Consider the following 16,734-nt stretch of genomic DNA (forward strand, 5'->3'; position numbering starts at 1 on the left):
AAAGTTTGCTTTATTAAATTACAGTATGTAATTTCCATATGCTGCCAAAGCAACCACTTTATGTGCAACAAATGACCAAAACTAAGTGTAAAAGCAACAAACTTCTGTAGCATCAAAACCAAATGTATGGAAGCCCATTTCTGCCAGTTAAGAAAAAAAAAATCCCCATGAGATAATTGTGAGATAAAAAGTCTAAATTATGAAATTTAAAATAAAACATCTAAATTAGACATTAAAGTCAAAATTATGAGATAAAAATCATAATTTTGTGATAGAGAAAGTCATAATTATGAGATAAAATGTCAAAATTATGAATAAAAAACTAATAATTGTATTGTATTTTTTTTAAATCTCACAGTTATGATTTTATCACATATTTCAGATTTTTCAAATCTTATTATTTCCAATTTTTAAAATCTCATAAATATGAGTTTGTTATCTTATAATTTAGATTTTTCATCTCGACTTATTACAAATTCGACTTTTTTAATCTCATGATTATGACTTTTTATCTGATAAGTATATTTAATCGTGGTGATATGTTTTTCTCTTTCACTGGCAGACATGAGCCTCCATATCATGTGTGTCTGTCTGTGATGAATCTTCCTGTGCAGAAAATTGGAAGATGCAAAAGCATTTTTTAAAAAGGCTCATTCAGATGCGTGATGGTACTTTTAAGTGTATCGTGTATCTTGTCAGAGACTTTCACACTTGACTGCTTTTGTTGCTGTGTAGAATCTTTCTATAGTGTCCAAACCATTAAACATTTTCTCACAGACTGCTGGGGATTTTTGCTCCTGGTTGCAGATTTAAAAAGCCACGTGGGACCGCATCTAATGCAAAACTGGAATCTTTGGAGATTACAAGAATATGAATTAATTTAAACATTCAAGTTGAAATCTCAGTTAGCAGGTAATTGTTCCTCCCTTGGTATATTACTGTCCCTAAAGGTGATGATGGTGGTGATGATCTGAGGAGGAAGAGGAGGAGGAGGGAGAGCAGGGGGAGGGATATCTTCAGTAATAACCCCAGCTCTCCTGCTGTCTGTCAGCATCATGATCGCACATTGGACCGGGACCTCCTCACCAGCGGAGCCGCGTCGTGATGCCTGTCCGCGGGCGCAGCTGCAGCCCGGTGACGCCTGACATTCCCTCCGTCCAGCAGTAGGTTTGTGCACGCAGCAGCAGCAGCAGCAGAGCGGTCTGCCTGTGTGTATGAGTGTGTGTGTGTGTGTGTGTGTGTGTGTGGAGCTGGAGCCTTGGCACACACTCTCTCTCACACACACACTCTCTCAGAGCTGAGGCTGCCTCTGTGGCGCGTACTTTGCTCCGACACATTCCTCCGAGGCTGGGAAGCTGGAAACTTGAGGGACTTTACGGCCGCAGCAGAGAACAAAAGGCGGGCAGAGGGACGCGCTGACGGGCGGACAGTGTCGGTGAATGTAGCGGCAGGCTGGTGTCTGTCTGCGGGGCGCACAGCGGTGCTGCTGGAGCGGCCGAGAACGCACCAAGTCCCCCGTCCCACATCCCCCGTCTTTCCCCCTCCGGTGTCCCGGACACAGCAAACATGATCCTCCTCGGGACCGTGCTGGCTCTCTTCTTCACAGGTACGTCCACTCATTTGTTTCTCACACTTAAACACAGAAACCTTCTTTGTCTTTGGATGCTCTTTGGCTCGCAACTTAGCCGGAGCTGAGGATGGAGAGCGGAAAGTCACACTTCATTTGCAGCCTCACATTTTGCTCCAAAGTGCAGAGAGATATTCAGCCTCTTTTTGTTATCTGCTTCCATTACTCCGAGGTGCAGCTTTTTGGCTCGTTTGGTCAATTTCACGCTCCTGGAGCCACGGGGATGTAAATAAGCGCAGGCTGTCTTTTTTTCCTCACAACTTTTCAGCACAGTAAAAAAAAAATGTTTTAACATCACCGAATATTTAAATTCTCAACTATAATTTCTGTCTCAATAATTCGGTTTTCTGGCTGTGGTTCTTTCTGTGCGCTTAGTTCCTGCCAGACAATAAATGTCTCCGTTATGTTCTCGTCTAAAACGCCACTAGGCTACGCCCTTCCAGCTCCAACCGTGAACTGAAACTTTACAATGATGAGCGACTGATGGACAACAAAAACCCACCGAGATGTTTTATTGTTTGGATCTCAGCTTCACAGCAAGAATGATTTCTGTAAGAGTAGGCACTCACAGATCCTCTTATTTGTTTTATTAAAATCCAAATTTTGCAGTACATTTTTTAAAAGTTGTTTTTGAAATACTGTAATTTCTTAAAATGCCATATTTTACACCATTTTCAGATGAGAAAGGGCAATAAAAGTACAAAAATAGAAATAATTCGGGATAAAAAAAACAAAATCAAAAGTGGAATCTTCATGATAAATATAAAATAATTGCCTTAAAATCTCCTTAAATGTGTCAGACAAAGGTGAATGAAATAAGTAACTTTAAGTGCTAAAAAAATGTGATTAAAACAGGATTTGATCTTCTGCAGTTCAGCCTGACATATATCTTCAGTCAGATTGACTCATTAACGTGTTGAAACACTAAATTTCAGGTGTATTTAAGCAGCTTGTCTTCCAGCAAGGAAAGGAAAAGATTCAGGCACAAAATTCACTGATTTTAAGGACCCACAGTGTGTGTGTACATGGACTAAAGCATTTAAATAAGGCATTTTAAAGATTTTCAAGGAATATTTTTATCATTTTGCCAGTTTATACGCCCTCACAGATGCCTGTTTACAGCCACAGAGATGCTTTGTCTTGGTAATCGTGGATAAACAACCTTTACAGATAATTTTTTAACAAGTTTCTTTACATCACCTTACAGTAAATAATCTGCATTTTTGTGGACCCACCACGTAGTAGACCTTTGATAATGATTCTTTCTTTCTCATTGATTGTTTTCTAATGAAGACGATCAACCCTGACAGAGTCGTGACTGAACAATTCTTCCTTCATGTATGAAAATAACACAGATGAAAGCACAGTTTTGGCTAAAAACCGTGATGTTATGAATAATTACAAAAACTGGTGTCTCGGAAATAAATTGGACCTTTGTTCGATGTGGACATACGCTCTCATGTTTCCATTAACACAGCTTTGTGATGATGACTCTGTAACTTGTTGGGTGTGAGTGTGTGATATTGTCATGATGATGACCCTGTTAAGTTTATTACTCCTCTTTGTGTGTTTTATGTCGGAGTGATGTGTTCAGGAGCCTGCGTGTGGGCACTAAAAGCTCGTAAATGAAAAGAAAACGTCTTCTTTACGGCACCATCAGCGCACTCCTCAGAGAAGTTCTCTGAAGGCTTGTTTATAGCTCAGTATATACTAGTCAAGGCTAAAACAACCATTTTGTGGTGTTATATGGCGGTGTGTGTGTGTGTGTGTGTGTGTGTGTGTGTGCTGAGAGTGACAGACAGGTGTGTCGAGGAGCTAAAGAGGAGTTCTAGCAGCGTCCATGATTCTTCATTACTGACTTTATTACATTACAGATGTGGGTCAGTGTACAGAGGCAGGTGGAGCAGTGACAGAGTGTCCTGGGAGTGATCATGACTGAACACAATGAAAATCATAAAGCCTCAATAAACGTGGAAACATTAAATCTGAGAGGCTGAGGTCAGTGGGCCAACAACCTCTCCTGTCACGTACAATAAAGAGGTTATGCAAATCCTTCGAAGGCCTGAAGATAAGATAACAGTGGCAGATTTTATCAACACGGACGGTTGTTAAAGACAAAAACAGGACACTGATTTAATCCTGGAAATTTGGTACGGGACGCAGAAATTTGAGTGCAAAATTTTTGTGCACCATTCAAAGTTTCATAGTTCTCTTTCCTGGTCGTTTTGAGCTCTTGACTATGTGGAGAAGGGACCTGTCAACAGGACACGCCCATATCTGTCTGACGTTGAATGTGTTTTTCACAATTTGAAGTCTGACCAGCGAGACTGAAGCTGACAGAGCACGGGGGGGGAAGTCACCCGGTGTTCCCGTAAAGGCGGAGGATGACGAATCAGTTTTGGTTTCGGTTCGACTCTGCATGGCAAACCTGCATTCGCTCACTCTCAGATATGGACTTTAATTTCCCCTCAAATGTTTTGTCCATGTAAACTCAATGTTAAAATCGGTAACGTGGGATATCTACAAATAATTCCAGCTTTACATAGTTGAATATGTGCCTTCTGAATGTTTGTCTTAGCAGTTTTGGTCTTGCAATAGTTACACTTGTTACATAAAGATTATATCAGTGGTTCCCAACCGTTTTTGTCCTGCCTGATGGCTCATGTAGACCTGCCATCATCACTGACCGACAATGAATCAACACAGTGATTATGGTTGATATTTGACTGCATGTTATTCCATAAAGGACAGGTTTCTGGGGATTGTTCTGGAATTTTAACTGTACTGGCAGGAAGTGGACATTTCAACCATTCATCCATGTATTAAACCTGTGATGAAAAGAAAAATGCCTTTTTAACCCTTTTAGATCACAGTCTCATATTGTGCACCAAAAAATGACAGAAAAAAAATCATCAACCCATCAATCAAGTTTTTGTAGCTGCTCAGAGCTAAGATTAGTTTGTTAGCTACCTAGCAACAGCATGTTATGTTCCCCGTGTTTGTAATGACACGCCCACTCTTCAACGTTCAAATCATATTCCTCCCAACGTTATGTCCCGCCTTACTATATCCTGTTTCACTAAGGAATATGTCACAGTACCGAAGCTAGACACTCTACTAATTAATTTGTCATTTGTTGTGAACTATTTTAATTATCAATATTAATTTTAGTTATTTTTCAAGCAAAAATATCAAACATTTGCTGGTTCCAGCTTCTTCAGTGTGAGGACTTTCTGCTTTTCTTCATCATCTCTGATCTTAAATGAATAGTCTTTGGGTTTTCCCAGAGGGAAAAAAATGTTTCTTATAATTGCCTTTTCTTTGTTTTATAAGAAACAAACGAGATTCTTATTTTAAGCTCACTGAAGTCGCATCTGTTTCTCCAAAATCCCACCCCACCCCCCAGCCTGAGGAGAAAACAAAAGAAAAAGCAGATCTGAGCTGAGCTCATAGGTGTCTTAGAAGTTTCTTCTTGACAGCTGTATGGAGCAACAAGACTTTAATTTGACCACTGAGACAAATTTAAGATCTCATTTGTAAGACAACCGAGTTTTCTTTTAGATCTTGCCGTTGTCTCAAGTTAATTTAAGACAAATTTAAGATCAGTGCAGTGAAACAAAAAAGGAACATTTTAAAATCTTCAGTTGGGCTCAAATTAGTCTCGAGGAGAGATGAGACAAAGGAGCCGAATTTAAGAAGTAGGAGAAAATGGTCAAAGCCTCTTAAATTGAGCTCATTCATGTTTAGGAGACACAAGCTAGACAAAGACAAGATCTTGTTTTGAAGTTTCTACTTTCCTCTGGATTGGACTGAGGCAATTTTAAGATCTCGCTTTGGGCTCTAAGAAATGAGTGATGGTGAAAATAAAAAAATCAGAAGATTAACTGATAATGAAAATGATTGTTCCTTCTGGACTTTGAGCTTTTTCTTGCCTTTTTTTTCCGCAGCTACTTTTCATGCACTCTAGTGGGTGTGACATCTGAGGTCTACCACAATTTAGGTTGATGTAAGACTGACGTGTGTCTTACACAGTCAGTTGTTAGGTTATTGTGAAAGTTAATGTGCTAAAGATCAGCCTCACACCAGTTCAAAAGCGTATTTGTCCATTTATTTCCCACCTACACACACATACTTGCATATGTTCTATCAAATCATCACTTCTGCTTTTTAAATTTTTGAAATTAGCTCCTCTGCAGGCCCCCCCCCCTCCCCGGTATGAGCAGACGTCCCCTCGCTTGGGAGCCAGTGGATTATATCAGTGCTGTAGCAGGACTAATGAAATTCCCCCACTGTGGCTTCATGTGAGCGTGGTCTGTGCTGCAGCACGGCCCCGCTGTGTTCATTAGCCGTGTTAATGATTGTCCAGCTTGTAGTGACACTGTAATGTTGAGTGACAGGCTCATATATCTCCCCGTCTCTGGGCCTCAGGTTTAACCCTCCCCGACACACACACACACACACCCTCCTCCTCTCTCCCCTCCTCTCTCCCTCAAGGCTTTCAGGTCGTGTCTGATTTTCCTTTTTTTCAATCTCAATCTAAATTCCCCCTTGGATTCAGCGGCGCGTCAGAATAAATTGTTCAAGTCGTTCAATGAGGAAGTGCAGTCAACCGACGCCGGTGTGCAAACACATTTGGAGCGGCGGTGGTTGACGTCTTATCGGTGTGCAGGCAGGTGCGCGTGTTTGTGTGTATTTTTAGGGGTGGGAGGGTGCGTGACAGGGCTCATTTTGCCGAGACGCCACTAGTGGGTCTTTGAAGACCTATACTGATACCGATACTTTAGGAGTGAAGCTGCCCGCTGGGAATATTTACCTTCTCTTTTAGATCACAACCCCTGAACACACAGTTTTGCCCCGAAAACTTCTCAATCAGCTTCTTACTCATACTGGTGGGGTCTGACATACATGCACTATATTCTGCAAGGTGGTTATTTAAATTTAAATAGTCTTGTCACTGGTTTGAAGTGTTAGGAGCTCTGGGATGTCATGTATTTCAGTATTTAGCAACATTTGAAACACACTAAGTTTTTCCTCACTTTAAATTTGATTGTCACTTATTAATTCATGACTTTAATGTTAAAAAAATTAAGATTTTAAAACAAAGGTCATTTAAATAATCTTAAATCCACACTGTCTCAGATACATTATCAAACCAAAGGAACGGCTGCGCAAATATTCTGCATGTCTTGTGCATCATTGTATGTGCATTTATCCATAATTCAGCCTGACATATTTGGTATTGTTGGAAACTTTGGATTTTACAGTCAAGAAAAAATGTTTTCAAAAGTCATCAGACTGCAACTTCATCCTTTGCCAGACAATAACAATAAGAAACAGAAATCCTTATAAACAAGTAATCTTAAGTGATTTAGTGTTGCATTTCCATGAAGTTTGAAGACTGACCAGAGACATTAAAGACGAATGGTTAAAATCAAAGCAGCAGAGATAATCATAACTTTTAAAGGCTGTCCTCGCCAAGATCTACAGCTATAACTTTAAAAATAATGTTTTAAAAATCGTAGTGGAAAGTGCATGGCTGGATGGATGGAGGAGTTCACGCCAACGCTATAAAGCTGCAGTCCAAACTCCAACATCCACTTGATTTTTAATGATATTTTTATAGTTATAGTCACAGTTACCGTCCTTGGTGTGGACTGCCCTTTAATCCTTAGCTCAACATGGAGAAAGCTCCAAAAATTCTGACTCCCACATTACCCAAAATGCACCCAGCAGCAACTTTCATAAGAACTTTCTGTTACAAATTTACTGTCTCAGTGACCTAACTGATGGATAACCCTGATGACATCACTACGGCATCATCAGGGTTATTTTCATAAGGCCTGGTGACACTTGAGGGTAAAACAGAAAAGGTGACCCTCGGTTGTGCTTGGTGATGTAGTGACTGCTGGCCTTGCTAATTGGTGAGCGGCTGTAGCTGGTAAGCTAATCAGCTGAATTAGCTCTAATTTAACAGCTAACAGCTCAGCTAAAGCTTCTTTCTGTTGTCTCTGTTCTGTTTATTTCACTGTGGCACTTTGTCCACCATTGTAAACCATTTCATTCAAGAAAAAATGATTGAAGGGGGAAAATTATCTTGATCATTAGCTTAGCTTGGTTGCTAACGTGACAGTTGCTGTGTCTCAGTTTGGAGCTCCAGAGGCAGGAGCTCCACTTCGGTCTTGAGAAGATGCAGACTTTATTCACTGACAATCTCAAACTTAAACCGTAAAATTTCAGTGCAGTCTCTGTACTTATTTTGCACAAATGACCTCACTGCAGACAGTAACTGCTCTGCCCCTCGTCCACTGTAATGCTCGCTAAAGCTAAAGCGACGAAACGCTACTCTGACCGGTCAGTATCATCTAAACTGAGTCCAACATAATCCAAGACAAGGGCGGAGACATTTTTCTTCTTTTTAACTAATTAGTCTTGAAACTTTATCACAAGACGCCATGTTTCTTCTTCTTCTGCCGCACAGAGACTGACCCCTGGTGGTGAAAGCTGCATACTACAATTCAACATGACGGTACAGGAAATAATACCGTTGGGATTTCTTAATACCCTGGTGTACCGTACGATTATACCTTTATACTGTTTATGCCTAGCCTCAACCATAACATGTCAAAACTGTAGCCCTTCTAAAACTAAGGTAAATAAAACTTATGGTTAAAAATGTGTTTATTGATAAGCATTAAGAGAAACTTTAAAAAATAAAATGTCAACTCTGTGAGGCTCCAAATCTGTCAGATAGAAATCCTGAAGGAGTTGATGTCTACATTTAATAAAAACTTTAATCAGAGGAGGTTGACATGGTTTAATAGCCAAGAGTTTGACTTTTTAAAATATATTTTCCAGCATAACTGAAGAGTAAAAATCAAGATCCAGTCAAAATAAGTTTTTTTTCTCAAGAGTGAGTGCAATACATATATCCTATAACATGAGTAATATAGTGGTGTAACTTTAGACATTACCTGAGCTAAACACTCTCCACTTATAGCACATTAAACACACACACACACACACACACAGGTGTCAGGTGTTTGAAAGTGTGGGCTGTATCTCACCGTGCTAACACACCTATTACTGATGATTCTGTGGCTCTGCAGGGGTGTGTGTTCTTGGAACACCAGGGGTCCTTCCAGTAAGCAGAGAGACAGAATGTCTTATCTGTATCGATCTCCAGTGACAGACGATGACGTCTGTGAAGAGCAGTGAGGCCGCAGGAACCAGCATCATAAAACTACTTTGATGATAAGTGTTAAAAAAAAAAAAAAAAGCTGCTGGGAATAGGAGAGGCGATGGTCGCGGGTCAGAGGAGAGATGAGGAGGATTAGGAGTGTGTGAGGTGAATGAACTTGGTGAAAGTAGTGAGGAAAGCCATCTTCCTTCTTCTGCCACATTTAATGAAATATGAGCAACTTACCTGGCCTCCATCCACCTGGTTCCATCTGATCTGAGTTCGGAGGTGTGTGTGTGTGTGTGTGTAAGCGTTCTTCTCAAAGGGAATGGTGTATCCAAGGGGGTAGTTTGGAGGTCTTCTGTGTGTTTTGTTGATAACTGGGATTTGGAACTCAAACACAGGGGCGGCAGATGGTGTGTTGGCTTCTGCTTCCGTGGCTGTGTGTGTGTGTGTGCGCGTGTGTTTCTGTGTGTGTGTGTGTGTGTGTGTGTGTGAGTTGGTGTGTCCTTACTCAAACTCAGTGTCGGACTCGAGTCAGTGGTCCCTGAAGGTACCTCTGCTCTCTGTGGTCAGAGCCTGGGCTGATCCCAGGTCAGTGGCGGCCTGACCTCAGGCCCATCTGCTATCATGATGACAGATGTGTCAGAGACTGGCTTCAGATCTGTGGCTGGACCCACAGTCCCCCGTTAGCCTTCTGACAGGCTGCACTCCCTGATGGCAGAGGCGAACCTCTGCCAGATATTTAGTTTGGTTCCTCCAGTCCTAAATATGTTTGGAACGCTCTGAATCAAACGTTTTCTTTCTGCCGATCGAGTCTATGAGCAGTGGTGGGCGTGGCCAGCATGGGTTTCAAGGGTCGTGTCTAATCGATAAACCACACACTCTTAGAAATAAGGGTTCTAAAAGGGTTCTTCCTGAACAGTTGAGGTTCTGCCCAGATTCAATTGTTTCTGAAGAACCCTTTTTTAAGAAAGTGTTTGACAAGGGTTCTGTGTAAGACTAAAGGTTCCATATATCCATATATGTTCTCTGAGGGTTGTTGAAATCCTTGAAGAACTAGTCCTAGATTAAACCCTTAGAATATAAAAAGGTTCTCAGTAGAACCCCTTTGGTGGTTCACCATAAAACTCTTTCATAAAGGGATTTTCAATAGAACCCCCTGGACCAGTTCTAGATAAAATCTTTTAATAAAAGGGGTCTTGGTAGAACCCCCTGGGAGGGTTCTAGATAAAAGCCATGAAATATAAAAAGGTTCTTGGTAGAACCTCCTGGCTGGCTTCTGCATAGAACCCTTTCATATAAGGGTGTTTGGTAGGACCCCCTGGTTAGTTTCTCAATAAAACCCTTGGGGTATAAGAAGGTTCTGGTTCTACATAAAACCCTTTCACGAAAGAGTTTTTGGTAGAACCTCCTTGGGTGAGTTCTTGATAAAACCCCGGAAATATAAAAAGGTTCTCCGTAGAACTCCCTTGGTGTGCTTTACATAAAAACTCTTTCATAAAAGGGTTTTCCCTAGAAGTCCCTGGATGGGTTCAGGATAAATCTCTTGGAATATAAAAGGGTTCTCAATAGAACCCCTCAGAGTGGAACCGTTGAACCCTTTGAATCTAAAGGAACAGGCTGAGGTGGAGGAACAGGAAAGCGTTGTGGAGAGGAGAGGAACGTCATGATCGGCCTGCCGCCACCACGACCCAACTGCTGATAAATGGAGGAAAGTGAACGGATGGACGGATCAAAAACCACCAGAACAACGTCGTGTGTAAACTGAAGGAACACAACAAAGTTCTTTTATAACCTCAGCTGTTTCCACCCTTCAGAGAACACAACCTGTCATCAGTCACATCAGCGACATGATTGATAATTATCGATATCTACCATTGTGAAACTTCATTATTGTGATGGACTTTCCGGTTATATCGCCCTGCTTTATAATGCTGCCTCATAAGGTGATGTGATTTTGGGCAGCAGGACGGCTTACCTCATCTCATGTGATGTCAGAGTGACAGTTGGTGGCGGTAATGCAGCTTAAAGATGGTTTGCCAACCACTGCAGAAGAAGAGTGACAAGAGACCATGGAGGAGGAGAGTGAAATTATACAGAGCAGGAGGCATCTCAGCCAACCAGTGATGAGGGAGAAGAGCTTGTTAATAAAATTAGTGTGTGTTCTGATAATAATGAGAATTAGGGCTGAAAAAATGATTATTTTCATTATTGATTAATCTGTCAATCATTGTTTTGATTAATTGATTAATCAATCCTGTCACAATCAGACTGAAAGCCTACATTCACCCCATCTAATTTAGATAAAACCTTTTTATTTGATGTAATTATTTTTATTTCTTTTGAAAACCTAAAATGGCTGCCTTTATGAGATGATCGAGCAGAATTATCAAATTGCTCCATTAATTCAGCCAAAATAAGTTTTTAATGGGGAAGAAATTAGAGCTTCTGTTTTAGATAATGTTAGCTAGAAAACAATGCAACTGTTTTAGCTATAGTTAGCAAGTTAACAATTTTACATTTTAACTTTTTAGCTAATGTTAGATAAAAAGCTGTGTAACTTTTTGTTTACTGTTTAGCTAATGCAGTTTAGCATTTTAACTTTTTAGCTAATTAACCAGAAAGCAATCCAACCTTTTGTTAACAAAAAGCTGCACTGTTTTCTAGCTAATATTAGCTCAAAAGTTAAAATGCTTAATTATTTGCTTGCTGACATTAGCTAAAAAGTTAGTTAGCAAGCATTTGCTAGCAAACAGTGTGACGTAAAGTTAACGTTTCCCTCCAACGTACGTCCATGTGCTCAACATGTTTGGTCAACACGTCTTTCATGTAACAATTATTTTCATCATCAGTTAATCAGTCAATCACTTTCTTCATTAATTGATTAGTCATTTGACTCATAAAATAGTTAATGTCAATCATTGTTTCCCGAAGTCCAAGATGACGTCCTCAGAAACCAGAAAGAAGCAGAAAATGTTCATATTTAAGAAGCTTAGATGTTTTTTCTTTAAAAGAAATACTCAAACCAATTAATCAATTATCAAAACAGTTGGTGAATAATTTAATAATCGATTAATAATCAGTTATTCAATTAATGATTGCATAATCAAATGTGATCAAGAATGATGTGGTATGGTTATTTTAAACCATTTCTTAATTGAATTTACAGAACAGTTATTGTATTGTGATGTGTGTGTTTTGGCCACGTCACCCACCTCTTCTTCAGTGTGTGAGCTTGTCAGCTGACTCACTCCTTTGCAACCATTTTCTAGTGAAAACACACTGATGATTGTCCCACTTTTCCAGAACACAAGGACTGGAGGTGGTAACTCCTTTCATACACAATGACACGGCAGGAGTTCCTTTGCTAAACGTAAAGAAAAATGGGAGTCATTCATCACTGTCTGAGACCTCTGCAGCCATTCAGACATTATCCATTATTTTGCTCTTTGATCACAATTACACTAATTACGGCTCCTCTATTACCTCAGTTTTTCATAAACAAGGAAGAGAGAGAAATGAGAATGTAGAGGCTTAGTGATTCAGAGTCTCCGAGTGTCTGTGAAATGTGATTAGAAATGTGCAGGTGACACGCTGACTTCTGTACGAGTTATTCCGGTTAATGTGGAGGGAAGAGTGCCGGGTCGCTGGCGTAAAGTGGCAGAGAGGGGAACCAAAGCTCAGCTCATATCGTTGACTTCCTGCAAACTGCTCCGCATGCTCTTGCTCCCACAAATTTTTCTTATTATTAGATTGGTTGACCTACCCGGGTGCTGCAGAACTAATTTTACCAATATGATGAAGTTTTTTCTCCGTTAAAAGGTCACTCAGACTCCAATTATTGGCTCTCAACTTAAGCTTTTACTAAGGAAGCACAGAATAGGGAGCCAGAGTCCACGCAGCGACCCTTAGATGTCCTCTAATCACAGGCTGCAAACACACAGCCTCTGTCTTCACTCTGTCTCTGCACTATGAGCCCCTCAAACTTCAGCCTTCAGCCACATGCTGACTCTCCTCTGAACATCATAAAAGCTGCTCTGCTGCTGCTGCATGGCTGTGGGATGGCATTAAGGTTGGAGCGTCTGAGATGATTCTTGATGTCAAACACGTCATTCACTGAATATAACTGATAATGTCTGTAACTGGGTCTCTATCATAAGAAATCATAAGCTGACTGAAAGCTCAGAGCTCTTATTTCTTTAATTCAGTATGAAAATCCAGCGCTGTCATGGTTTAGTTTTTTTTTTTTTTTTGGTTATTTCCTGTTTTATTTTGTAGTCTGGTCCTCCCTCATGTGTCTTGACTTCACTTCCTGTCTTTGTCCTTTTCCTGCCCTTTTTGATTGTCATTAGTTCCATCTGTGTCTGATCAGTTGCTTTTTCCTTGTGTTTCTCTGTTTCTGTGTCCGTTCATTGAAGTTCTTTCTCCCAGCTTTCCCAGATCCCAGAATCCCAGAATTTTGCCTGCTTTAGTTTTCTGTATTTTGGACAACATTTTCCAGGTGAGCCTGTTGACTGTCATTACCTTTTTTGTCATTCAATCACTTTGAACTGTTTCTGCTCAGCCTCAGTCTGCATTTTTGGGTCCATCATCTTGTTTAGCTGCTCTGCTTAAAACGCATACGTAAAAAGTTCAAACTAAAGAAAAACTAAACCAAACTGGAAAAGACGTTTTCATGTGGTTGGTTGAAGTTATCCCATGTTAGACAAAATGGACAGATGGTTCATCCAGTCACCTGCCAAGTATTTTTTTTTTTTTTTTTGGAAAAGTGCCTGCCCTTTTCCAAACATTTTCTGAGGACGACATCCCAGATGGCTCTTTAACAAACCATCTGGCATGTCAGGTTAAGTCAACATATGACATTACACATTTTTAAATATATAAAACAGACCTGTTATTATCAGGGTCGGGCGATGTCAACCAAATTAGCATGTGACCATGTCCACAGTGATGGACGATATCATTTCTGGGACTAAAAAGGTCTTTGTCTCGGTATGCCCGTTCTGTTGAGACGTAGCGCGATGAAACAGCAGCAGCTTCTTTTTATTTTCTCTCTCACGTGTCAACTCTGAGGGGACACACTGCCTCAAATACAAAAACAGTCCATCGGCCCAACCCTAATTGTTATTATGATTCCTGGTCCCGCTTTTGTCCCAGTTCCGTGATTAATAGTGAAATTAGCTTCCATCCCGCGGGAATCTTCCCCCCCAAAAAATTCAGCCTCTGCTGCACATTCCAGATAACCTCAGTCTCCAAAATGTCCACCCACACTGCATTTAAGTGAGAATCCCTGGCATTGTGGCTTTATTTTGTCTCTTCGATGCTAAGCACTGCTTGTTGCACTCTGGAGATCAATTTTCACTGTGGTCACTACTGAGACTTCAGTTTTTTGTTTTTTTTTGTTCATTTTTCCTCGGATGTTCAATTTAACTTTGGGTTTTTATAGATGCCCGTCTTTGCTGTGTCTGTTCATTCGGCTGTGCTCGCCATCACTTCTCATTCTAACCAACCGGTTATTCCTCTCTTTGTTCCAAACAAACCCGAAATGTGAAACGCATCACTTCCACTTCTCATCACAGTGGTGGGAATAACTTCCACCCAGAGAAACACTTCTTTCCTTCTGCTTCACCTCCGCCAGCTCTCAGTCTGTCGCTGCCAAATATAAGAGGAAGATATTTGAACAGATGAGAGCTGATAACAGCAGGTATATTCTGACCAGGTAGGTCAGTGAGACTCTGCAGTTACAATAATGGAAGTGGAATCACATTGCGGATTAAAGTAAAGCAGCAGGTTTTCAGATGAAATCCTTTGGAACACAATGTAAAATACGCCGTAAAGACCTGGCTGTTTGTTTACGATAATTATATCACCATCTCAGAATTTATGTGTTCGTGATTTATTTGCGTCCATCTGCATCGTTTTCAGATGATGAGCTGCTGTTTGAGATGCTACCTGTGATAGGTGAGGCAGCCTCAGGTGGTTGTTGTATTGACCTCTGAATCACTTCATCGCCACGGGCCGACTGCTGATTGATTTGTTTATATGTTTATGTGTCTGTTTATCTGACCTTCACACACAATATATCGGAGTGCTGGGAGAATTATGATGACGCTTAAAGGGACAGTTCACCCCCAAAATACACATTTTCCTCTTACCTGAGGTAATGTTCATTTATCTAGATAGTTTTCATGTGAGTTGCAGAGTTTTGGACATAATGAAATAAAATTTAAAATAAAATTAAAATTAAAAACTCAACAGCAATGTCTCTCTCCAGAAATCATGACCCAGTTACTCAAGGAAAAGTATATATTTTAAATTTGATTTAATTTAATTTTCTATTGCCTGACATTAAAATACAAATAAAAAACTAAAGTAGGGGAGACCAGGGACAGTTGTAACACTTTTTGTCACCTATAACTCACTACACTTTTGGGTAAAACTTTCCAACTTCCTTTTTTTAAAAATTGTTTGTATTAATGTCAAAATAACATGTTTATAATCTCATAAAGTACATTTAACTTTTCCTTGCTCTGAATAATTCTAGATTAATCTAAAATTTGAATTGGATCCTACAGAAAAATACTGCTGTGAAAATATGCAGTCGTTATGGTTTATTTCGCACGATGGCTGCATATTGAAAAAAATGTAAATACATTTTACAAAGTTTACATTTTGGTGTACTGTCCTTTTTAAAAAGATAAACTAAAAGAATAAATGCATTAATCTCTTAGTGTGGTATTTATCATGAGAGAGAATAGAGTTTGGAAGTCTGCTCATGGCTCTTTGGAAAGCAGTTATGGAACTCTGGACTTCTCGTGTTGTAGGTTAGCTCACATTTTATGCAGTGACCCTCTTGTGTGGAACATGGTTGTATTATAGAGTTCGATAATCAACCCACAGGTTGCATCTTCAGTGCAATAGGAGCTGCTTGCCTGGTGTAAACTACAAACAGGTTTCTGGCTCCAGGATTTATTACTGAATGTGCACAGTGGGTTTCTCCTGCTGGCCCGACCCACTTGGCCCAAAGACACTGTGTTCAGTGTAAATAAAAACAGAATGCAATACTTTTGCAGAAACTTTTTGCCTTATATCCAACTGAATACAGAACAAAGACATGAATTATGATGTTCAACCTGATAAACTTCATCATTTCTGGTATACACTCTTTCTCAATTTGACGTCTGCTACTTGCGCCAAAAAAGTTGGTTCAGGATCATGTTTACCACCACTGTGATTCCTTACCTTTTCTTTTAACAACGCTCTGTCAGTGTTTGGGAACTGAGGACAATAACTGTCGAAGTTTTGAAAGTGCAGTTCTTTCTCATTCTTGCTTGGTGTACGACTTCAGGTGCTCAACAGTCTGGAGTCTCTGTTGTCATATTTTGTGCTTCATAATGCTCCACACATTTTCAGTGGGAGACACGCTGTTGTAACACGAGCAGAACGTGTCTTGGCATTGTCTTGCGGAAACAAGCAGGGACGTCTCTGAAACAGACGGTTGGATGGTGGCATATGTCCATCCAAAACCTGTACGTACCTTTCAATAATAATGGAGATTTTGAAGTTGGCGCTGGTAAAAATATGGATGGTCCTTTTCCTACTTAGCCTGGAGGACACAACGTCCATGATTTCTGATTACAGTCTGAAATGTGGACTCGTCAGACCACAGCAGAAGTCTGCAGTCTTTCTTTTTGATGTTTGTCTTTCTCTTTCCATGGTAGAGTCTCAACTTCTCTGAATCTTTTGATGATAATATGGATTGCTGATGGTGAAATCTTTAAATTCCTGCAGTTTTGTGTTGAAAAACATTCTTAAACTGTTGGACTATTTGCCCACGCAGTTTTCTCAAAGTGGTGAACTTCACCCCATTCATGCTTTGCTGAAGCCCCTTAAACATCCAGTCGTGATACTGTCACCTGATACCGAT

General features: G+C 40.2%; 1 protein-coding gene across 1 annotated transcript in view; it reads left to right on the forward strand.

Annotated features, from left to right (window-relative positions):
- The first annotated feature begins 497 nt into the window (after positions 1–497).
- The window catches only part of gfra3 (GDNF family receptor alpha 3), a 74,186-nt gene continuing 57,949 nt past the window's right edge, over positions 498–16,734 (forward strand). Inside the window, exon 1 of the mRNA XM_084718329.1 lies at positions 498–1,606. Within this exon, the coding sequence (XP_084574455.1) occupies positions 1,567–1,606 (40 nt within the window). The 5' untranslated portion in view covers positions 498–1,566. The remainder of the gene's footprint in view (positions 1,607–16,734) is intronic.

The sequence above is a fragment of the Lutjanus erythropterus genome, chromosome 5 (assembly GCF_056507025.1).
Source record: "Lutjanus erythropterus isolate fLutEry1 chromosome 5, fLutEry1.hap2, whole genome shotgun sequence".
NCBI classification, from domain to species: Eukaryota; Metazoa; Chordata; class Actinopteri; order Lutjaniformes; family Lutjanidae; genus Lutjanus; species Lutjanus erythropterus.